This window comes from Oncorhynchus keta, chromosome 36, assembly GCF_023373465.1.
Source record: "Oncorhynchus keta strain PuntledgeMale-10-30-2019 chromosome 36, Oket_V2, whole genome shotgun sequence".
In the NCBI taxonomy this organism is placed as follows: domain Eukaryota; kingdom Metazoa; phylum Chordata; class Actinopteri; order Salmoniformes; family Salmonidae; genus Oncorhynchus; species Oncorhynchus keta.
In genome coordinates, this window is record NC_068456.1 from 29073889 (window position 1) to 29099299 (window position 25411).

Genomic DNA, 25411 nt, shown 5'->3' on the forward strand with positions numbered 1-25411 from the left:
TAGAGCCTTGCCATCTGTGTCTACCTGTGAATTTACGGTCATCGCCGATGAGAATATGAATCCTATGAATACACCCTGTCCTTCTCAAAATGGAGCTCTGAGGTTTGTGCTTGCACTGAAATACATTTATCAACACAGCAGTCAGGGGCAGAATATTCCAGGTGGCTAATTCTGTAAGAAATCAAATAAACACCTTTCCAACAAGCAGACAAACAAACCTGGACACCTGGAGTAGGGACCAAATAGAAGAACATTTACTGAAACAGGTAGGGGCTGTGGGACTTCTTATCGGAAATGCCCAATAGGAAACACAAAAAACGTTTGTTTCCATTGAAAAACGTTTTAAACATTTTCCATTGCATGGCCTAATGAACACAACCGTGATCTACTGAACACTGAACTGATCCCAGAACAGACTAACTTGCTGTATTACATATAGAAGCCATAAAGACATGCTGTATGTCATACAGTGTAAGGGTGAAAGCTAATATACAAATTAGTTCTAGAAAATGTATCATTCATGGGGGAAGAACAGAATAATCCCTAACGTATAAAGACACATGATGATTGACTGAACAATCCCCTGGAGATGTCTCCCTTGGAAACGACATGCATAGTCTTAGATACAGAAGATATAAGCCTACTACACTGTATAAAAGACAACAGCTGTGATTCCAATTGTCTATCAAAACCTTGCAATATGAAGTCAAAGAGTCAAACAACAGCTTTTTATTCTTCCTGCTTTATCAGGAAATTGCGGCCACACTTAGGTAAACAGTGAAGTGAGGGCAAGTGACCTTAGAAATCCACCTCTCACGTATCACACGTTCCTCACTGGTTCTATACCCTCATCAATAGTCCCATCTCTGACTACCACCCTTACACTAGCAGAGAGGGAGAGACAAGGAGGCTGGGCCTATTTTAAAACGCTGGTTTGCGGTTGGGCTCAACAAGGAAATATATACCCTGTGGTTTACGCAGCTTCTTTGGGATACTTGGAACTTGACATTTTGGAACTATTCCTGACATAGCAACTTCCTGTTGGTAGCATTTACACAACACACACACACACTTACATCATGTTGGCCTCCTCGAAGACTTGTTGTGTAAAACATTCTGGACCGAGGTTGTGTAAAGGCAACCGTCAGCCTATCAGAGAAGAGAATTTGATGGTGTCACTAGCAGAAACATGTGACTCTAAATGTGAATGATTTGATGATTAGGTTCATTCACTCATTTATTAATTCATTCATTCATGACACATAATCAGTCTTGAATGTACAGGACATATACACTCTCATGTTTAATTATTTGAATGATTAAATTGATTAATAAATTCAAAGGACAGACACGGATTCTTCTTTCATGTCAAAGGTATTACCCCAGTATTTCATTATGTTTCTGTGCTAAAACGTTTGGATTGTTTCTGCCATTATTAAGATAGAATCCTATCTCTCCTCCCCGTAGAGACAACAGCACCATGCTGTCAATACAGAACATGGAGGATGGAATACTTTTGCATTAGTTGAACCCATTAAGAAGGCGTAAGACATGATTTACAGTCATTCAACCTGGATGTTTTTGTTTGAAAGATGACTCAGATCCACTGTTGACTCTCCTCCCGTACTGCAGATTGTTATTCATGTGATCGTGAAAAATCAAGGATACAAACTGAACTGTTTCATCACTTTACCGTCTATCAAGTGACATTTGTCTACCTGTGAGTTTATAGGAGATGCAGTGGACTGTGAGAAGAGACTTTATTCCTTACATGTGACTACATTTGATCTCTATTGGTACAAGAGATGTGTGGGATTATGTACAACAGTGAAATTATACACAGACAGTATCTGAAAACAGATCTTTATTTCCCAACAGCACCATTTAAAACGCACACACACCCCAAACTATGTTTATAGTTAAATCAAAATGCAATTAAACAATTGTGTGTGTGTGTGTGTCAGCATTTCTGAGTGAGCAGGAAAATTCTTAAAAAGAGAGAGAGAAGAAATGTGGGAGGGAATGAGGGAGGCAGGAGAAGAAAGAGAAAGATTGACCAGAGACCTCATCTAGCAGGCACACTTCCTTACTCAGTCACTCTCTCCTCTCCCGGTCTGGGACGTGTAGGACAGCTGTGTCTGTAGCTTTCTATCAGGTGAGTCCATCCTCCTTACTCAGTCACTCTCTCCTCTCCCGGTCTGGGACGTGTAGGACAGCTGTGTCTGTAGCTTTCTATCAGGTGAGTCCATCCTCCTTACTCAGTCACTCTCTCCTCTCCCGGTCTGGGACGTGTAGGACAGCTGTGTCTGTAGCTTTCTATCAGGTGAGTCCATCCTCCTTACTCAGTCACTCTCTCCTCTCCCGGTCTGGGACGTGTAGGACAGCTGTGTCTGTAGCTTTCTATCAGGTGAGTCCATCCTCCTTACTCAGTCACTCTCTCCTCTCCCGGTCTGGGACGTGTAGGACAGCTGTGTCTGTAGCTTTCTATTTTTTTTTATTTATTTAACCTTTATTTAACCAGGCAAGTCAGTTAAGAACAAATTCTTATTTTCAATGACGGCCTGGGAACAGTGGGTTAACTGCCTGTTCAGGGGCAGAACGACAGATTTGTACCTTATCCTGCTCTTTTATTCTCATTTTATTCCCTTTTTATTGACCTTGCAATGCTTTTGATGTATAATTCAAATACACTTTCAGAGAAATACAAATACATTTTCAGAGAAATATATTAGTCTGGGTAATTTATGTTAAGTTGACATGTTGGCTGTTATCTGGTTGTGTCTTCTCATACAGGGATGATCAGGTAGTTAAACATGAGTGGTTGCTTCTTTCTGGATTAGTTGATTAAAGAATAAACATGATTTGATGAACATCAAGCTCATCCATATTTTAAGATTACGTTTCATTCAAATGCGGAATTCTGTTCCAAATGTAATTATCATCATTTATGATAATAGCTCTATTCTGTATTCTGATATGTAATTACACAAAGCAAGTTATGGCTTCTGTGCAACTCAATGTGATCTAGTGTATTCTCATGTGTTTCTGAGGATACAGTGAATGTCTCAAACATTTGTGGAGTTATTTAGTCGATTTATAATATTATGCAATGCTGTCCGTCCATCTGTCTGTCTGCCTGCCTGTCTGTCTGCCTGTCTGCCTGCCTGTCTGTCTGTCCGTCCGTCCGTCCGTCCGTCCGTCCGTCCGTCCGTCCGCCCGCCCGCCCGCCCGCCCGTCCGCCCGCCCGCCCGCCCGCCCGTCCGCCCGTCCGTCCGTCCGTCCGTCCGTCCGCCCGTCCGCCCGTCCGTCTGTCTGTCTGTCTGTCTGTCTGTCTGTCTGTCTGTGTCTGTCTGTCTGTCTGTCTGTCTGTCTGTCTGTCTGCCTGCCTGCCTGTCTGCCTGTCTCGCTGTGTCTGTGAAGGGGTGAAATACGTTTCAATAGCTCCAGGGTGATACTTGTACATATCTGGGGCTGAAAGAACTTAAGAACTGAAATATTTCTAGACTAATTATATGTCTATGTGAAATGCAACCATGGTTCTGTGGTTGAACTTCAGATTTTAATGTCTGGATCGACAAAAAGTTTCAACATATCCTGCTCATATCAGACTGGTTTCTATCAGGTCCTCTTCGTTGTATCTGTAAACTTTGGATTAAGCTTATTTTTATGTTGTTCAAATGTATTTTCAGAGCGAGAGAGAGACTAACCTGTCCACTTACCTGTAGCCTACCTGTCTTCCAGCTCTGAATAGGACAGAATAGACCAACTCTGTCCAGATGATGTCAGTATTGGCCTGTTTGAAGATAGCCATCTCTCTCTCACTCTCTTACTCCCTTACAATTCCACTGCTGGTTATGAGCTAAAATAATGCCTCTTCTTTTATGGTAGCAAACTATTGAATTGGGATGAATCATCTCTCAATAAAATACTATTGATCACATTATCAAATCTACTCAATTAATAAACAACTGATTACCTTCAGTCAATTATGTTGATGACTCTACTAACCCAATCCCTTTCTCTCTATCTCCTAGACGACACTCCATACACAGACATGATGCATCGCATCTTCCTCATCTGCTTGAGTTCTCTGCTCCTCCTCCTCTTCCTCTCCTCCTCCGCGCGTTCGGAACCCCGCCGATGGTCGTCATCCTCACCACGCAGCAGGACCGCGCGCGCTCCGGTTTCCAAGGTGCGCCTGGCGGGAAACTTCGCCCAGGGACTGAACGAGGGTCGCGTGGAAGTGCTTCACAACAGCACGTGGGGGACGGTGTGTGACGACGAAGTGGATATCAAACTAGCCAAAGTCGTCTGCCGCGAGCTGGGCTTTCAGACCGGCATCACGTGGGCGCACAGTGCCAAATATGGAGAGGGTGATGGTAAGGGTTCCAGAGCAGTTGCTGCATTTTCGCAATGATCAAAACGCATCTTTATTTCTGTAATGTAATACAGATAATATACTCTTTAAAATCGAAAGGTACATTAAAAGAAGACAGTCAGCTTCCATTATTTTATATGGCTGTCACATGTTAAAGGGATAGTTCACCAAAATTACACAAATTACAAAATTATCCTGTAAGCAGTCTATGAACAATATATGACAGGAATACATGCTTTAATTTCCCTGTCACTGTTTCCACGTGCTAACGTTTTAGCATTTGTTGCACTAATCCCATTCAAGTCATTGGACCGATATTAGCATTTTTCACACATCGTGTCCGAATCATCTGAAAGTATCAAACATTTATTGTGAAGCTTAACAAAGTCAGTTATAGATAATATGAACATGATGTGCAGAAAAAGCTCATATCAATCTGTGGGATTTGTGCCACAAATTCTAAAACGTTATGTGGAAACAGGGAAACTAAACTAAACCAAAGCATGGATTGCTGTCATTCCTCATCCATAGACTGCTTACATGGTAAGGAAGCCAATATATAATTGAGTAATTTGGGTGAACTTTAATCCATAGGCCCATCTTTCCAATTCTGTGAAGAGGGCGCCTGCATTCTAACTAAAATTCAGTTCCTAAACCTTTCAGTTTCTAAAGCACTTGACTTTTACTGGCAGGCATGATTAGTAAATACAGTGCCTTGTGAAAGTATTCGGCCCCCTTGAACTTTGCGACCTTTTGCCACATTTCAGCCTTCAAACATAAAGATATAAAACTGTATTTTTTGTGAAGAATCAAAAACAAGTGGGACACAATCATGAAGTGGAACGACATTTATTGGAAATTTCAAACTTTTTTAACAAATCAAAAACTGAAAAATTGGGCGTGCAAAATTATTCAGCCCCTTTACTTTCAGTGCAGCAAACTCTCAAAAGAAGTTCAGTGAGGATCTCTGAATGATCCAATGTTGACCTAAATGACTAATGACGATAAATACAATCCACCTGTGTGTAATCAAGTCTCCGTATAAATGCACCTGCACTGTGATAGTCTCAGAGGTCCGTTAAAAGCGCAGAGAGCATCATGAAGAACAAGGAACACACCAGGCAGGTCTGAGATACTGTTGTGAAGAAGTTTAAAGCCGGATTTGGATGCAAAAAGATTTCCCAAGCTTTAAACATCCCAAGGAGCACTGTGCAAGCGATAATATTGAAATGGAAGGAGTATCAGACCACTGCAAATCTACCAAGAACTGGCCGTCCTTCTAAACTTTCAGCTCATACAAGGAGAAGACTGATCAGAGATGCAGCCAAGAGGCCCATGATCACTCTGGATGAACTGCAGAGATCTACAGCTGAGGTGGGAGACTCTGTCCATAGGACAACAATCAGTCGTATATTGCACAAATCTAGCCTTTGTGGAAGAGTGGCAAGAAGAAAGCCATTTCTTAAAGATATCCATAAAAAGTGTTGTTTAAAGTTTGCCACAAGCCACCTGGGAGACACACCAAACATGTGGAAGAAGGTGCTCTGGTCAGATGAAACCAAAATTGAACTTTTTGGCAACAATGCAAAACGTTATGTTTGGCGTAAAAGCAACACAGCTCATCACCCTGAACATACCATCCCCACTGTCAAACATGGTGGTGGCAGCATCATGGTTTGGGCCTGCTTTTCTTCAGCAGGGACAGGGAAGATGGTTAAAATTGATGGGAAGATGGATGGAGCCAAATACAGGACCATTCTGGAAGAAAACCTGATGGAGTCTGCAAAAGACCTGAGACTGGGACGGAGATTTGTCTTCCAACAAGACAATGATCCAAAACATAAAGCAAAATCTACAATGGAATGGTTCAAAAATAAACATATCCAGGTGTTAGAATGGCCAAGTCAAAGTCCAGACCTGAATCCAATCGAGAATCTGTGGAAAGAACTGAAAACTGCTGTTCACAAATGCTCTCCATCCAACCTCACTGAGCTCGAGCTGTTTTGCAAGGAGGAATGGGAAAAAATTTCAGTCTCTCGATGTGCAAAACTGATAGAGACATACCCCAAGCGACTTACTGCTGTAATCGCAGCAAAAGGTGGCGCTACAAAGTATTAACTTAAGGGGGCTGAATAATTTTGCACGCCCAATTATTCTGTTTCTGATTTGTTAAAAAAGTTTGAAATATCCAATAAATGTCGTTCCACTTCATGATTGTGTCCCACTTGTTGTTGATTCTTCACAAAAAAAATACAGTTTTATATCTTTATGTTTGAAGCCTGAAATGTGGCAAAAGGTCGCAAAGTTCAAGGGGGCCAAATACTTTCGCAAGGCACTCTAGATATTTCACAACAGCAGTAGCCTATCCCAGGATAGGATTGCAGTGCTAGACAGCTAGCCTCGCTACTGCCTTGTCGGTTCACTCACCCTTCCCTTTAATTGTAATTTAAAGTTGGAAATAAAGCATGTCTATAAAACAAGGCATGTGTAGCACATCGCTGGCAGGGCAAGGCTGTCATTACTCTAAAACAAATGTTCCTCTCAAGGCCGTATATTGCCACGCCAGCCTGCCAGGCAGTGACTGTAATAAGGAGTGCAGTGAAGTCCCATAAGTTTTCTTTGTGTCTTTATGATGGTGGCAGGCTCAGCTCATTCACTGCAGGGTTATTTTGGTGATGTAATTGGTGATGTAAACTTGGTTGTTGGAGGCCTACAGAAGCTGGGGAGACAGGCTCCCAGTCCCACAGTTGGGTGTTGGAGGACAACAGAAGCTGGGGAGACAGGCTCCCAGTCCCACAGTTGGGTGTTGGAGGCCTACAGAAGCTGGGGAGACAGGCTCACAGTCCCACAGTTGGGTGTTGGAGGCCTACAGAAGCTGGGGAGACAGGCTCCCAGTCCCACAGTTGGGTGTTGGAGGCCTACAGAAGCTGGGGAGACAGGCTCCCAGTCCCACAGTTGGGTGTTGGAGGCCTACAGAAGCTGGGGAGACAGGCTCCCAGTCCCACAGTTGGGTGTTGGAGGACAACAGAAGCTGGGGAGACAGGCTCACAGTCCCACAGTTGGGTGTTGGAGGCCTACAGAAGCTGGGGAGACAGGCTCCCAGTCCCACAGTTGGGTGTTGGAGGCCTACAGAAGCTGGGGAGACAGGCTCCCAGTCCCACAGTTGGGTGTTGGAGGCCAACAGAAGCTGGGGAGACAGGCTCACAGTCCCACAGTTGGGTGTTGGAGGCCTACAGAAGCTGGGAGACAGGCTCCCAGTCCCACAGTTGGGTGTTGGAGGACAACAGAAGCTGGGGAGACAGGCTCCCAGTCCCACAGTTGGGTGTTGGAGGCCTACAGAAGCTGGGGAGACAGGCTCCCAGTCCCACAGTTGGGTGTTGGAGGACAACAGAAGCTGGGGAGACAGGCTCCCAGTCCCACAGTTGGGTGTTGGAGGCCTACAGAAGCTGGGGAGACAGACTCACAGTCCCACAGTTGGGTGTTGGAGGACAACAGAAGCTGGGAGACAGGCTCCCAGTCCCACAGTTGGGTGTTGGAGGCCTACAGAAGCTGGGGAGACAGGCTCCCAGTCCCACAGTTGGGTGTTGGAGGCCTACAGAAGCTGGGGAGACAGGCTCACAGTCCCACAGTTGGGTGTTGGAGGCCTACAGAAGCTGGGGAGACAGGCTCCCAGTCCCACAGTTGGGTGTTGGAGGCCTACAGAAGCTGGGGAGACAGGCTCCCAGTCCCACAGTTGGGTGTTGGAGGCCTACAGAAGCTGGGGAGACAGGCTCCCAGTCCCACAGTTGGGTGTTGGAGGCCTACAGAAGCTGGGGAGACAGGCTCCCAGTCCCACAGTTGGGTGTTGGAGGCCTACAGAAGCTGGGGAGACAGGCTCCCAGTCCCACAGTTGGGTGTTGGAGGCCTACAGAAGCTGGGGAGACAGACTCACAGTCCCACAGTTGGGTGTTGGAGGACAACAGAAGCTGGGGAGACAGGCTCCCAGTCCCACAGTTGGGTGTTGGAGGCCTACAGAAGCTGGGGAGACAGGCTCCCAGTCCCACAGTTGGGTGTTGGAGGCCTACAGAAGCTGGGGAGACAGGCTCACAGTCCCACAGTTGCATCTTATTACTGTATATGGCATATTTACGGCACATTTTTATCAAATGTGGCTATCAATTATTATATCAGTGAAGGAATGAAGGAATTCATAAAGGGATGGATGATTCAACCAGTCAATCAATCAGTAGATACTTGAATCCGTCCAACCAGACATCAATGACAAGTTGATGTCCATATCCGATAATAACCCTGTTTCCACCGTCCCCAGGTCCTATCTGGATGGACAACGTGCGTTGTGACGGCACAGAGAAGACTGTGAAAGACTGTAAACATAACGGCTGGGGTGTCAATGATTGCAAGCACTCTGAGGACCTTGGCGTGGTCTGCAGTCCGGAGCGACGACTGGACCAGGTCACGGGGTCACGTAATGGTCAGTCAGTGGCCCTGCATCCGGATGTCAGCGTCTCGCCCCAGTGGCAAAGCATCCTGGCCAGCCGCAGTAACTCCCGACAGGCCCATCATGGGAACGGACACCCTCCAGAGAGGCCCAGCCAGAGACAGCACCACTACAACCCGGTAGGTAGCATTGCACCTTATACTCTCTATCCCTGCTACTGCTAGTAGTAAAGTAGACATAACCTGAGACAACATCTATACAACCTAGTAAACAGCTACAGTGGGCACCACCAACTCTATAACTCTGGTACTTGCTAATGTCTGTTATTTGCTGATCAACCACCGATACTGCCAATCAATTAACCAATCAATCTATATATTTACTGTCCCAGTTGGAAATTATTCACTTAAGTCATTTGAATTTGAAAGTGTCCTTGATCAAACTTTTTTACAGCAAAGTTTTAAGAAATCCCCTCCCCCTCAGTATTCCAGCAAGGTGCGTATCCAGGAGGTGCGTCTGCGGCCCATCCTGATGCACACTAAGAAGCGGGCCCTGATCACTGAGGGCGTGGTGGAAGTGAAGCATGCTGGGAGATGGAGGCAGGTGTGTGACCTGGGCTGGAACCTCAACAGCAGCAGAGTGGTGTGTGGAATGCTGGGGTTCCCTGAGGCAGAACTACACAACGAAAGAACATACAAGTAAATAACCCACTCCATTCAGCTACAATATCTAGGATTAAGGGAAATGTATGTATGTATATATATATACATACATATATATATGTATTTTTTAAAACCTTTATTTAAACTAGGTAAGTCAGTTAAGAACACATTCTTATTTACAATAACAGCATAGGAACAGTGGGTTAACTGCCTGTTCAGGGGCAGAACGACAGATTTTTACCTTGTCAGCTCGGGGATTCGATCTAGCAACCTTTCAGTTACTGGCCCAACTCTCTAACCACTAGACTCCCTGCTCTAACCACTAGGCTCCCTGCTCTAACCGCTAGGCTCCCTGCTCTAACCGCTAGGCTCCCTGCTCTAACCGCTAGGCTCCCTGCTCTAACCACTAGGCTCCCTGCTCTATCCACTAGGCTCCCTGCTCTAACCACGAGGCTCCCTGCTCTAACCACTAGGCTCCCTGCTCTAACCACTAGGCTCCCTGCTCTAGCCACTAGGCTCCCTGCTCTAACCACTAGGCTCCCCGCTCTAACCACTAGGCTCCCGCTCTAACCACTAGGCTCCCCGCTCTAACCACTAGGCTCCCTGCTCTAACCACTAGGCTCCCTGCTCTAACCACTAGGCTCCCTGCTCTAACCACTAGGCTCCCTGCTCTAACCACTAGGCTCCCAGCTCTAACCACTAGGCTCCCTGCTCTAACCACTAGGCTCCCTGCTCTAACCACTAGGCTCCCTACTCAAACCACTAGGCTCCCCACTCTAACCACTAGGCTCCCTGCTCTAACCACTAGGCTCCCCGCTCTAACCACTAGGCTCCCTGTTCTAACCACTAGGCTCCCTGCCACCCCAAAATAATGGAAATGGTAATAAACCCCCCCAATATAAATAGAAATAGCACTATATACATCATAACAACTGTAGCAGTGATGAATAAATAAATGTCCATTGGGGTGGAAGCAGAGTAAAGACTGTTGAGGGAGTGGGGAGAATGACCATAGCAAATAGTTGGAAGGTGTAGGGGGTGGTTTTCGGACAGGGCTGAGGTTTTGTCTGGATGTACATGTCCTCATGTTTATGGTATTCATATTAGGAAGTCTCTCAGTTCTCAGACAAAACGTCCTCAGTTGTCAGACTCACTTACTTACTCATTGACACATTGACACATTGACACACTGACTCACCGACTCACTGACACACTGACACACTAACACACTGACTCACTGACTCACTGACACACTAACACACTCACTCACTGACACACTAACACACTGACACACTGACACATTGACACACTGACTCACTGACACACTGACACACTAACACACTGACACACTAACACACTGACTCACTGACTCACTGACACACTGACTCACTGACACACTAACACACTCACTCACTGACTCACTGACACACTCACTCACTCACTCACTCACTCACTCACTCACTCACTCACTCACTCACTCACTCACTCACTCACTCACTCAATAACACACTGACTCACTCACTCACTCACTGACTCACTCACTCACGGACCTAACTGTACTTCCTCTGACCCTGTGGAAATCGGTGGTATTAGGACACTGACTCACTGATACACTGACATACTGACACACTCACTCACTCACTCACTCACTCACTCACTCACTCACTCACTCACTCACTCACTCACTCACTCACTCACTCACACACTCACTCACTGACTCACTGACACACTGACTCACTGACACACTGACTCACTGACACACTGACATACTGACACACTGACACACTCACTCACTCACTCACTCACTCACTCACTCACTCACTCACTCACTCACTCACTCACTCACTCACTGACTCACTCACTCACAGACCTAACTGTACTTCCTCTGACCCTGTGGAAATCAGTGGTATTAGGACGGTTTAGCTTAGAACCGAGGGAGAACCAAGCATTAGCACGACTATTTCTGTCCCATCATGAATGAGTCCTCTGTCCAGACTGTCATGGACATCCTACTGTAATTATTTCCTAATGGTTTTGTCCTGTGTGACTCAAAGTGGAGACATTCATTCTCCATATAAGTAACCAGAAGGTTGCGAGTTCAAACCCCCGAGCTGACAAGGTACAAATCTGTCGTTCTGCCCCTGAACAGGCAGTTAACCCACTGTTCCCAGGCCGTCATTGAAAATAAGAATATGTTCTTAACTGACTTGCCTGGTTAAATAAAGGTTAAAAAAAAAATAAAAAAAATAAAAAAATATAGGCTGCAGCTACTGTAGCTACTGTGTGTGTGTGCGTGCGTGCGTGCATGCGTGCGTGCGTGTGACTGAACTGACCATAACATCTGTTCTGATTCCTGTATCGGTTTAAAGAGAGAGCTACTGTTTTAGCCGGTTCATTTCCTCACTAGACATTTCCCTGTCATGTTACATTCAAGTGAGGGGAGTTTCAAGACTGGATTGGTACATTTTCAGAGGTGATTAATTCCAATGAGATATTTAGCTCCATAATGGCACCGTGGAAGACAGAGGCCCTACCTAGGCTCATAGCCAGTATACTGGAATTGTAAGGGAGACGAGAGAGAAACAGGACAAGGTTGGTGTAGTCTGAAGGACTTCAGAAGAATTCATAGGCAGTTGAATTCTGTTGGCCTCTTGTTTTTAAACCTGTGAGGTCACAGAAACAATGTTCAAAGAAGGAGGAATGAAAGAAAGGAAAAAAGATGTCAACAGAAGAAGAAGAAAAATAAAGTAGGGAATAAATCAATAGACTGAGAGTGGATATATTCAGGAGTATTTGTCTGTTTGTTTTGACAAGTGCATGTGGTCCAATGGCCGTGTCCGAAATCTGTCTTACCTATAGGCTACTTACTAAAACTGCATACTGTGTACTTATTATTGTACGGGACATTTACATTATAGTCATTTAGTTGACGCTCTTATTCAGAGAGACTATCAGGAGCAATTAGGCTTAAGTGCCTTGCGACCTTTCACCCCTTCTTTACTGCTCGTTCATTTGGGTACAGCTTGTCACCTCAGCTAATTATAGGCTGGATCCCACATGGATCTGAGACGACTCTTCCTCAATAGTGTTCAGATAATTCTACTACATGAAAAGCCTAAATAAGTATGACATCAAGACACTTAAATCATACAACATTTTCTAAATATCAAATACTATAAAACATTATATTTTTGAAAACCCAAAATGCCTACTTTTTAGAACGCAAGTACAGATATTTGGCCATTATCTTTTCAGAGTTCAAACCGCCAGTTTGTTTTTCTGTCAGTATGTTTTATTCTCAGTTGAGTAAATAACAAGGCATTTGGGACGGCAGTGGTTGCTATCTATTTTCATTCAGTTGGGTCTCTGTGTCCTAGGGTTGACCTGGTGTTGTGTTCCGAAGGGACAAACGAGAGAACACATCTGGAAACGCACAACAAAAAGGGACTTTCTCATTGGCTAAATTCCATCTGTTTCAAAGCGTTTTCTTTGATTGCGTGCCTACTGAACTGTACCCCAGTGTTTGTGTGCCTGCTGGTCCAGCTAGTGAAAGCTTTATCCCTGGCACCACATCACTCTGATATGACCCAGAAAGGCAAGATTGTTTTTTTATACCTCAGATTAGACAGACATGTTTAAAGTCTGTATAGTTTATTAAGGCCAGTTTTGCTATTTTATAGTTTTGTTCTCATGGATTTTATTAGTATTTTAGTCCTGGTTGGTTGATAATTTAAGACACTACAGTTTTTATGTGTATCCCAATATTCCACATTCTAAAATAGAATGAGTGATTGACTTACTGATGATTGATTGATTTTAACATGGCTTAAAGGTGCAGTCTGTAACTTTGATAATTATCACATTCGTCCAAGAACCCAAAATGAAAATATCATTTATTTCACAGAAAATGAAAGTTACTGTAGTCCTAACCCAGTAGAACCCAATTAGGACTGGCATGACCTGGCATGAATTGACCTACAGTAGCTTGTTCAGACAGTCTCTGGTCCATTCTTAGAAAGCTCAAACGAGACCAGAGCATATGGCTCCTGTCCCCTCCTGGCTCTTGTCCGTGTCTACTGGTCTGGATGAGACCCTGGAGATGTTGTAATTGTAGGTTGGCTAGTACTGAGGCTCTTCAGGTTTCTGCCCTGCTTGCCGCCAGAGAAAAAAACACCCCAATTATAGCTGTGTGTGTGTGTGTGTATGTGTGTCTGTCTGTTAATGGCTGTAAGTGCGTGTGTGTGTATGCATGCATCGTGTGTGTGTGTGTGTGTGTGTGTGTGTGTGTGTGTGTGTGTGTGTGTGTGTGTGTGTGTGTGTGTGTGTGTGTGTGTGTGTGTGTGTGTGTGTGTGTGTGTGTGTGTGTGTGTGTGTGTGTGTGTGTGTGTGTGTGTGTGTGTGTGTGTGTGTGTGTGTGTGTGTGTGTGTGTGTGGAACTGAGCCACTCAGACTACCCAGGGTTTTCTACTGTCTCCAATTATAGCTTGGGCCCAGCTGTGGCCCCACTGTGTCAGCAACTGTCTGTCTCTCTCTGTCACCGTGGAGATTAGAGGTCCTACAATTGATTAATTGCGCTTCAGCCCAGATGGGGGTGTATCATTTTCCTTAGAGTGACATTTTTTGTAACCGATTCGGTCTCGGTTGGTGTCTCAGATCTGAGAAACCTGAGGGATCTAATGTGAGCTTGTCTCTAATTTATATAGCTTCTTTTGATTTATGGGGCGGCAGGGTAGCCTAGTGGTTAGAGCGTTGGACTAGTAACCGGAAGGTTGACAAGGTACAAATCTGTCGTTCTGCCCCTGAACAGGCAGTTTACCCACTGTTCCTAGGCTGTCATTGAAAATAAGAATTTGTTCTTAACTGACTTGCCTAGTTAAATAAAGGTAAAATAAATGTAGGCCTATGTATGGCGGGCGGCTGTGCTTTATGTGGTTTTGGCGTTTAACTGTGGTTGTCAGCCCAAGCTGTAATTCATTCAGTTGTGTTTTGACTGACGTGTTTTATTGCATGTACTGTACTTGCATAAGAGATCGTCCATAGCCAAGGAGGAGCTCACAGGCTATCATCTCTGAGCCCATAGAAAGAGGATCATCCATGATAGGAGGACACAGACTATGCAACTTCATCTGGACAACTCAAAACTGTGGATCTAAGATCGATGGTTCCCAGCAATCACTATCCTGACAAAGACATTTGGTGTTGAAAGTAGTTGCTATTCATATCCGGGGTTCAAACATTGCATGGGGTACTTCTTCTGGCACTGCAGGGTAAGGGAGGAAGATGCTGGAGAGGGAGAGGGAGAGGTGAAGGGGGAGAGAAAGTGCTAAAGTGGTAAGGAAAGCAAGGGAGTGTGACGGTGATGAAAAAAAGAAACAGCAGGAAGGTTGTTGTCGTTTAGCAACAGGGGTGGGTCCCTCTAATTAGCCTCTCTCTCTCTCTCTCTCTCTCTCTCTCTCTCTCTCTCTCTCTCTCTCTCTCTCTCTCTCTCTCTCTCTCTCCCCTCTCTCTCTCTCTCTCTCTCTCTCTCTCTCTCTCTCTCTCTCTCTCTCTCTCTCTCTCTCTCTCTCTCTCTCTCTCTCTCTCTCCCTCTCTCTCTCTCTCTCTCTCTCTCTCTCTCTCTCTCTCTCTCTCTCTCTCTCTGTCTCTCTCTCCCTCTCTCTGTCTCTCTCTCTCCTCTCTCTCTCTCTCTCTCTCTCTCTCTGTCTCTCGCTCTCTCTCTCTCTCTCTCTCTCTCTCTCTCTCTCTCTCCCCTCTCTCTCTCTCTCTCTCTCTCTGTCTCTCTCTCTCTCTCTCTCTCTCTCTCTCTCTCTCTCTCTCTCTCTCTCTCTCTCTCTCTCTCTCTCTCTCTCTCTCTCTCTCTCTCTCTCGGTAAACGAGGGGTAGAGCCTGTAACACACTGATTATACAGGCAGACTGGGGTTCTGGGAAGGAGAACCGTTAAACACATTTAAACACATACCATTACAGAGTCAGAGGTGTAGTGAACAGTAGTTCTGTTTTCTAACCCACCTGCTCAATATGTGTGTTCATACAAGTGTTCATAATATTCACTTGCTAGCTAATTAACATCTGTACAATCATATTAGAGAAAGAGGGATATGTGCACCCTAAATATAGTACCTTCAGAAAGTATTCACACTCCTTGACTTTTTCCACATTTTGTTGTGTTACGGACTCAATTTAAAATGAATTCAATAGAGATTTTGTGTTACTGGCCTGCACTCAATACACCATAATGTCAAACTGGAATTCTGTTTTTTTTAAATGAAAAGCTGAAATGTCTTAGTGTTTAATATGATTATTGAATGACTACCTCATCTCTGTACCCCACAATACAATCATCTGTAAGGTCCATCGAGCAGTGAATTTGAAACACGGATTTAACCACAAAGACCAGGGAGGTTTTCCAATGCTTCGCCAAAGAAGAGCACCTATTGGTAGATGGGTAAACATTAAAAACAGCAGACGTTGAATACCCCTTTGAGCCTGGTGAAGTTATAAATTACACTTTGGGTGGTGTATCAATACACCCAGTCACCACAAAGACACAGGTGTCCTTCCTAACTCAGTTGCCGGAGAGGAAGGAAACCGCTCAGGGATTTCACCATGAGGCCAATGGTGATTTTAAAACAGTTACAGAGTTTAATGGCCGTGATAGGAGAAAACTGAGGATGGATCCACAACATTGTAGTTTCTCCACAATACTAACATATTGGGAAAATAAGGAAGCCTGTACATGCATCCTTTTTGCAATAAGGTGCTAAAGTAAAACTGCAAACAAATTGGTCAAAGTAATAAACTTTATGTCCTGATTATAAAGTGTCATGTTTGGGGGAAATCCAACACAACACACCACTGTTCATGGCAGAGTTACAGTTTTGACTTAATTATATCGGCTTGAAAATCCATGTCAAGAGTTGAGGGACAAACAACTTGAGCTTGTGCAAATATTATACAATACAGGTGAGCAAAGCTCTTAGAGACTTACCCAGAAATACTAATCAGCTGTAATCGCTGCCAAAGTTGATTCTAACATGTATTGACTCAGGGGTGTGAATGCTCATGTAAATGAGATATTTATGTATTTCATTTTTAATAAATTAGCAAAAAAAATCTAAAAACATGTTTTCACTTTGTCATTATGGGGAATTCTGTGTAGATCGGTGAGAGAAAAACATATATTTAATCAATTTTGAGTTCAGGTTGTAACACAACTAAATGTGGAATAAGTATGGAGGGAGTATGAATACTTTCAGAGGACACTGTATCTTCAAAGACAGGAGAAGTAGCATGAATAAAGTTAGAGTAGTAGTAACAATACATGGGTTTTATATAGCACTTTTTTCTAATGCTTTGAAGTTAGGTTGAAGTTAAGGGAATTTAGGTGAAGTTCAACCAAATATACTGTAACTGAATCAAAGGAGTCTGGGAAATGGTTGATATGTGGTTTTCTTTCCTCGGTGCTCAATTTAGTCAGTGCCAGTGTGGTGAGGGAAATAGTTGGTTTGATTGGTGTGTGGTGAGGTCACAATTATGTCACAGACATTCTCTCCCCTGGTTACGTGTGTGTGGGTGTGTGTGTGTGTATGCTGGCGCGCCTTTGCGTATATGTGTGTGTCTATTCTCTGGGTTTCGAACGTTTTACAACAGAGACACATGGTAGACACATCCAAGTTATTTTACGAATTTCATTTAAGAATAAGTGTTCAATTCAATTTGCAGCGTGTGTGTCTGTCTCAATCCACCACAAGTCCTTTAGCATGATTGGCATGGCATTATTTTTGCATTTGAGCTAACATTCAATCCTTTGCACTCTTCAGCTGCTGTAGATGCTGAATCAGTTCCTGCTGCAGTATATGTCTGTCTGAAACTTACATATACATATAATTCAACTTTTGATGGCTTAAGCTAACATCCACAGGGATGCTGGCTAATGTTGACTGCAATGCTTCCCACAGTTGAGTTGGCTTGATGTCAGTCAAGTTGGCTTGATGTCAGTTGGGTGGAGGACCATTCTTTATACACACGGGAAACTGTTGAGTGTGAAAAACCCAGCAGCGTTGCAGTTCTTTACACAAACCGGTGAGCCTGGCACCTACCACCATACCCTGTTTAAAGGCACTTCAGTCTTTTGTCTTGCCCATTCACCCTCTGAATGTCACACATTCACAATCCATGCCTCTATTGTGTAAAGGCTTAGAAATCCCCCTTTAACCCGTCTCCTCCCCTTCATCTACACTGATTGAAGTGGATTTAACGAGTGACATCAATAAGGGATCATAGCTTTCACCTTGTATCACCTGGTCAGTCTATGACATGGAAAAAGCAGGTGTTCTTAATGTTTTGTATACTCAGTGTATACCTCCATTTATTTATGTAACTGGTACTGGGCCACATTCAGATGAGTCTTGTGAGGCTTGTGGGCATCCTAAAGCAAATACAACTGACATGTATTTGTTTGTGAGAGTCTCATCTTTCCATGGAATGGTTATATTAGTTTGTAGACCAAACCGTTCTGACGCTACAGATGTTTTCGTGAGAAGAACGATTTTTGGGCTGTCTCCTGGTCCGACAAACACCGCAGTTGTGGCTACCAGCTCTCAGTCTCACATCAGAATTAGACATTCATCCATGTTCCTCAAGCATAAACATTTAGAAGTTGTTCCGAACATCAAATTTCGAAGTGTTTAAAGTTAAGTTCAGGCATTAACTCTGAATTCTTAAGGTTAGGCATTAACTCTGAATTCTTAAGGTTAGGCATTAACTCTGAATTCTTAAGGTTAGGCATTAATTAACTCTGAATTCTTAAGGTTAGGCATTAACTCTGAATTCTTAAGGTTAGGCATTAACTCTGAATTCTTAAGGTTAGGCATTAACTCTGAATTCTTAAGGTTAGGCATTAACTCTGAATTCTTAAGGTTAGGCATTAACTCTGAATTCTTAAGGTTAGGCATTAACTCTGAATTCTTAAGGTTAGGCATTAACTCTGAATTCTTAAGGTTAGGCATTCATTCTGAATTCTTAAGGTTAGGCATTATGTCACGCCTTGGTCATTGTATTTTGTGTTTTCGTTATATATTTGTTCAGGCCAGGGTGTGACATGGGTTTATTGTTTTGTCGTATTGGGTTTTTTGTAGGCATTGGGATTGTGGTTGATTAGGGGTGTGTCTAGTATAGGCTTGGCTGCCTGAGGCGGTTCTCAATCAGAGTCAGGTGATTCTCGTTGTCTCTGATTGGGAACCATATTTAGGTAGCCGGGGTTTCACTGTGTATTTCGTGGGTGATTGTTCCTGTCTCTGTGTAGTGTTCACCAGATAGGCTGTATTAGGTTTTCACGTTCCGTTTGTTGTTTTTGTATAATTATAAGTTATTTCATGTATCGCTCTTCTACATTAAAGACATGAGTAACCACCACGCTGCTGTTCGGTCCGACTCTCTTTCGACAAACGAACGCCGTTACACATTAATTCTGAATTCTTAAGGTCAGGCATTCATTCTGAAAGGTTACTTATGATAAAGGTTAAGGTCTGGGATAGGCTTAAAACAAAAATATTAAAAATAACTTTACATCATTGGATTTAAACTTACAACCTTTGGAATTAGAGGCAGACTCTTACTCTCATCCAGCATACAACACCAAAACCTACTTGAAGGTAACAGTGCTTACTGTTGCCTCTAGTGGCCAGTTTCCACTCCATCTCCTGACGCCCTGTGACATGGATGGACATTGAATACTGACTTGTATCATGGGTGACCTGGTGGCCTTCCATTGGCGGATGCGATGGATTGAGATGCAGCACATGCAACAAAAAAGACATCTTTACCTTAAACAGACAGATTTTGCTGGGTATTTGTTATTATACTAGTTTGATTTCCCCGAGGGCACGGACATCGACTCTAGGGGTCTAATAGTTCAACCTTTGATGCTTTGAAGGGATAGTTCACCCAAATGACACGTTGTTTCCTGTCAAGAAAGCTAGCTATCTTAAAAGAGCCGTTGTGCCAGGAACCGAAAGGTCGCTGGTTCGAATCCCTGAGCTGACTAGGTGAAAAATCTGTCAATGTGCCTTGAGCAAGGCAGTTAACCCTTATTTCTCCTGTAAGTTGCTCTGGATAAGAGCGTCTGCAAAGGTTTTACCCGAGAAAGCACATGTTTTGCCTATGACTAAGGATAAAAAGCATAACTTTCAAGGGATCACAGCTAACTGACTTCACTCCCTGAACTTGCTTCCCGACTCTCGTTACAGTGTTAATGTGCCGTTAAAAGGTAAACATTTTAAAAGTTCAACAAAAAATATTTACTATTAGGCCTCAGTGATGAGAGATGATATTACAGTAAATGCATAATGCTTCTGTATGTAATTCTATATTTAGGTCAACAACAAAAATAGTGCAAGGAGGTACCATACCAGAAAGAAGTGACATCTACTTTCCCACTGTAACAGGACTTAACTCTAACTACTTTACAACACCAGGGCTGAAACAATGTCTCTCTTCATTCCAACATCCTCCTTTGTAGACTTTGTGACTAGCAAGGCAGGAATGTGTTAGTTTCATGTTGGAAATCCAAATATCCTGTGTTATGAATATCCGTAGATGTATTTGTTTCCCTAAGTGCAGCTGACTGAGTTGTGTGTGTGCGTGTGTGTATGTGTGTGCGTTGGTGTGTGTGTGTGTGTGTGTGTAGTCTAGTCTGCCTCAGCTCCTGTTTGGCACTCTCGGCATCTAGGGGTGGGAACTGTGGGACGGCTATTTCGATGCAGATCAACCGTGTTTGTGTGTGTGTATGTGAGCGAGTGGGAGGGAGGGAGAGAGGGAGTTTCTCGGACAGACTGACCAGTTCTTACGGTTAAAGTGTGCCAACACTGTTTGTTTGTGTGTGTGTTTTGTTTCAACCTTTTCCCAGCAATGTCGTCCATAGTTGGTGTTGAAAGTCACATTTTTTCAGCCTACGCATATGGTTGGTTGGTATAATGAGTAGTTTCAAAAGGAGAGGTATTTAGTTTGAATCCCTTTCTCGCTTTCAAGAGTAATTTACAAATGTTGTTGTACTAGCAATGTTCTTGTAAAATGCCAAGTAAGCGTTTGTTATTGAAGTCATAGTCCCTCCCTGTTTTATTCTGTTTACTTCCATTTGGTGCATAATGAATACAACCCAGCTGTTTGAGCAGATCTACTGTGTGTTGGCAACAGACATCATTGTTTTTCTCTTAAAGCCTGGCTTAGCTGGGTGTACATAGACCTACTACACTCTGACCAGTCATTCTAAACATACACACAGACCTAGGCTAGACATCTACACCCCAACATAAAGGAAAGAGAGACAGGAAGTGTTGGTCAGAGAGAAGAAGGGAAATTTCACGATCCCACTTACACACACACACACACACAACGATTTACTGTATCTCAACACAGATGGGCCTCTCTTTAGGCTGACAATATGTATCTATGTTAGTGTATTTCTACTGGTTGGCATCTGTAAGGCCAGTATGAAAGGTACAGATGCTTCTAGGACATAACTGTTTCTGTCTGTGTCCATGTACACCAACAACACATGCCTACCGATGTGGCTGATAAACAGTGTGTGTGAGGGAATCATTCTGTGTGGCATGGACCATACAAACACCAGATATCTACAGTCAGTGTTTGGGTATCACTGTGTGTGGCATGGACCATACAAACACCAGATATCTACAGTCAGTGTTTGGGTATCACTGTGTGTGGCATGGACCATACAAACACCAGATATCTACAGTCAGTGTTTGGGTATCACTGTGTGTGGCATGGACCATACAAACACCAGATATCTACAGTCAGTGTTTGGGTATCACTGTGTGTGGCATGAACCATACAAACACCAGATATCTACAGTCAGTGTTTGGGTATCACTGTGTGTGGCATGAACCAAGCACATCAGACAGGTGTCGTCTACAAAAGCTAACTCAGTGGGTAAGCTTCAGTCATCACACCTCACAGGATGAACAGGTGCTTCACGAAACCTCAACTAATCAACGGAAGAGATACTAACGTCCTTTTCTATTTTTCCTGTTTCTTCACAGGAAAATCTGGGACACCAAGCTTGCTGATCCATCCACAAAGTAAGACCAACTCAGATGTTGGAACATCTCAACTAACTACAAATTATTTGTTCTCCAGATGTTGATACTGTTTGTGTATGTGATTTTAGCACACATGACTGTAAGTCATTTTGGATAAAAGTGTCTGCTAAATAGCATCTACTATACAGTATATCTACTATAGTAATGCATTATAAAGTATTCATACGAAGTGTTCCTGGAGAGTGCTTCTCTTGTTCCTCTTCTTCATGGAACGGAGATGACATAAATGACCAGACATTAGCTATGCACAGTCTAGTTATTCTAGTAGGAGTGTATACCAGTCTGGTAGGCTAGTCTGAGTCTAGTTATTCTAGTAGGAGTGTATACCAGTCTGGTAGGCTAGTCTGAGTCTAGTTATTCTAGTAGGAGTGTATAAAGTCTGGTAGGCTAGTCTGAGTCTAGTTATTCTAGTAGGAGTGTATACAATCTGGTAGGCTAGTCTGAGTCTAGTTATTCTAGTAGGAGTGTATACCAGTCTGGTAGGCTAGTTTGAGTCTAGTTATTCTAGTAGGAGTGTATACCAGTCTGGTAGGCTAGTTTGAGTCTAGTTATTCTAGTAGGAGTGTATACCAGTCTGGTAGGCTAGTTTGAGTCTAGTTATTCTAGTAGGAGTGTATACCAGTCTGGTAGGCTAGTCTGATTCTAGTTATTCTAGTAGGAGTGTATACCAGTCTGGTAGGCTAGTCTGAGTCTAGTTATTCTAGTAGGAGTGTATACCAGTCTGGTAGGCTAGTCTGAGTCTAGTTATTCTAGTAGGAGTGTATAAAGTCTGGTAGGCTAGTCTGAGTCTAGTTATTCTAGTAGGAGTGTATAAAGTCTGGTAGGCTAGTCTGAGTCTAGTTATTCTAGTAGGAGTGTATACCAGTCTGGTAGGCTAGTTTGAGTCTAGTTATTCTAGTAGGAGTGTATACCAGTCTGGTAGGCTAGTCTGATTCTAGTTATTCTAGTAGGAGTGTATACCAGCCTGGTAGGCTAGTCTGAGTCTAGTTATTCTAGTAGGAGTGTATACAATCTGGTAGGCTAGTCTGAGTCTAGTTATTCTAGTAGGAGTGTATACAATCTGGTAGGCTAGTCTGAGTCTAGTTATTCTAGTAGGAGTGTATACCAGTCTGGTAGGCTAGTCTGAGTCTAGTTATTCTAGTAGGAGTGTATACCAGTCTGGTAGGCTAGTCTGAGTCTAGTTATTCTAGTAGGAGTGTATAAAAGTCTGGTAGGCTAGTTTGAGTCTAGTTATTCTAGTAGGAGTGTATACCAGTCTGGTAGGCTAGTCTGAGTCTAGTTATTCTAGTAGGAGTGTATACCAGTCTGGTAGGCTAGTCTGAGTCTAGTTATTCTAGTAGGAGTCTATACCAGTCTGGTAGGCTAGTCTGAGTCTAGTTATTCTAGTAGGAGTGTATACCAGTCTGGTAGGCTAGTCTGAGTCTAGTTATTCTAGTAGGAGTGTATACCAGTCTGGTAGGCTAGTCTGAGTCTAGTTATTCTAGTAGGAGTGTATAAATCTGGTAGGCTAGTCTGAGTCTAGTTATTCTAGTAGGAGTGTATACCAGTCTGGTAGGCTAGTCTGAGTCTAGTTATTCTAGTAGGAGTGTATAAAGTCTGGTAGGCTAGTCTGAGTCTAGTTATTCTAGTAGGAGTGTATACCAGTCTGGTAGGCTAGTCTGAGTCTAGTTATTCTAGTAGGAGTGTATACAATCTGGTAGGCTAGTTTGAGTCTAGTTATTCTAGTAGGAGTGTATACCAGTCTGGTAGGCTAGTCTGAGTCTAGTTATTCTAGTAGGAGTGTATAAAAGTCTGGTAGGCTAGTCTGAGTCTAGTTATTCTAGTAGGAGTGTATACCAGTCTGGTAGGCTAGTCTGAGTCTAGTTATTCTAGTAGGAGTGTATAAAGTCTGGTAGGCTAGTTTGAGTCTAGTTATTCTAGTAGGAGTGTATAACAGTCTGGTAGGCTAGTCTGAGTCTAGTTATTCTAGTAGGAGTGTATAAAGTCTGGTAGGCTAGTCTGAGTCTAGTTATTCTAGTAGGAGTGTATACCAGTCTGGTAGGCTAGTCTGAGTCTAGTTATTCTAGTAGGAGTGTATACCAGTCTGGTAGGCTAGTCTGAGTCTAGTTATTCTAGTAGGAGTGTATACCAGTCTGGTAGGCTAGTCTGAGTCTAGTTATTCTAGTAGGAGTGTATAAAAGTCTGGTAGGCTAGTTTGAGTCTAGTTATTCTAGTAGGAGTGTATACCAGTCTGGTAGGCTAGTCTGAGTCTAGTTATTCTAGTAGGAGTGTATAAAGTCTGGTAGGCTAGTCTGAGTCTAGTTATTCTAGTAGGAGTGTATACCAGTCTGGTAGGCTAGTCTGAGTCTAGTTATTCTAGTAGGAGTGTATACCAGTCTGGTAGGCTAGTCTGAGTCTAGTTATTCTAGTAGGAGTGTATAAAGTCTGGTAGGCTAGTCTGAGTCTAGTTATTCTAGTAGGAGTCTATACCAGTCTGGTAGGCTAGTCTGAGTCTAGTTATTCTAGTAGGAGTGTATACAATCTGGTAGGCTAGTCTGAGTCTAGTTATTCTAGTAGGAGTCTATACCAGTCTGGTAGGCTAGTCTGAGTCTAGTTATTCTAGTAGGAGTGTATAAAGTCTGGTAGGCTAGTCTGAGTCTAGTTATTCTAGTAGGAGTGTATAAAAGTCTGGTAGGCTAGTTTGAGTCTAGTTATTCTAGTAGGAGTGTATAAAAGTCTGGTAGGCTAGTTTGAGTCTAGTTATTCTGTAGGATAAAGTCTGGTAGGATTAGTCTGAGTCTAGTTATTCAAAGTAATAAGTGTATAAAGTCTGTAGTCTAGTCTAGTTATTCTAGTATTATCTTACCAGTCTGGTAGGCTATTGAGTCTAGTTATTCTAGTAAGTAATACATTGGTAAACATAGTCCAGTCTAGTTATTCTAGTAATAGTGTATAAACGTCTTAGGCAAGTTCCAGTCAGTTATTCTAGTGGAGTCTATACCAGTCTGGTTGGTTATCTATAAAGTCTAGTTATTCTAGTAGGATTGTATAAAGTCTGGTAGGCTAGTCTGAGTCTAGTTATTCTAGTAGAGTCTATACCAGTCTGGTAGGCTAGTCTGGGTCACAGTTTTCTAGTCATGTATCATCTGGAAGACCCTAGCAGTCTAGTTATTCTAGTAGAGTGTATACCAGTCTGGCAGGCAGTCTGAGTCTAGTTATTCAGTAGGAGTGTATACCAGTCTGCCTCAGGCTAGTCTGAGTCAAGTTATTCTAGTAGCCAGTGTATACCAGTCTGGTAGGCTAGTCTGAGTCTAGTTATTCTAGTAGGAGTGTATAAAGTCTGGTAGGCTAGTCTGAGTCTAGTTATTCTACCATCTATCACCAGTCTGGTAGGCTAGTCTAAGTCTAGTTATTCTAGTAGGTTGTATACAATCTGGTAGGCTAGTCTGAGTCTAGTTATTCTAGTAGGAGTCTATACCAGACAGGTAGGCTAGTCTGAGTCTAGTTATTCTAGTAGGAGTGTATACCAGTCTGGTAGGCTAGTCTGAGTCTAGTTATTCTAGTAGGAGTGTATAAAGTCTGGTAGGCTAGTCTGAAGTCTAGTTATTCTAGTGGAGTGTATGGGACAGTCTGGTAGGCTAGTCTGAGTCTAGTTATTCTAGTAGGAGTCTATACCAGTCTGGTAGGCTAGTCTGAGTCTAGTTATTTGTGATAAAATATGTGATTTAACTGCCACACAATCCAAAGTAATAAGGTTGATATTGTAGTCTATCAAAGTAATCAGACCAATTATCTTACTGAATTCAATTTTGAGTATATTGAACTTCTTGACTTA

The 25411-nt window shown here is 43.2% G+C and overlaps 1 protein-coding gene across 1 annotated transcript in view; it reads left to right on the forward strand.

Annotated features, from left to right (window-relative positions):
- The first annotated feature begins 1934 nt into the window (after positions 1–1934).
- Positions 1935–25411, forward strand: part of LOC118373043 (lysyl oxidase homolog 4-like) — a 59106-nt gene continuing 35629 nt past the window's right edge. Inside the window, exons 1-5 of the mRNA XM_052498848.1 lie at positions 1935–2239; positions 4035–4379; positions 8688–8995; positions 9300–9514; positions 21538–21576. Of these exons, the coding sequence (XP_052354808.1) occupies positions 4055–4379; positions 8688–8995; positions 9300–9514; positions 21538–21576 (887 nt within the window). The 5' untranslated portion in view covers positions 1935–2239; positions 4035–4054. The remainder of the gene's footprint in view (positions 2240–4034; positions 4380–8687; positions 8996–9299; positions 9515–21537; positions 21577–25411) is intronic.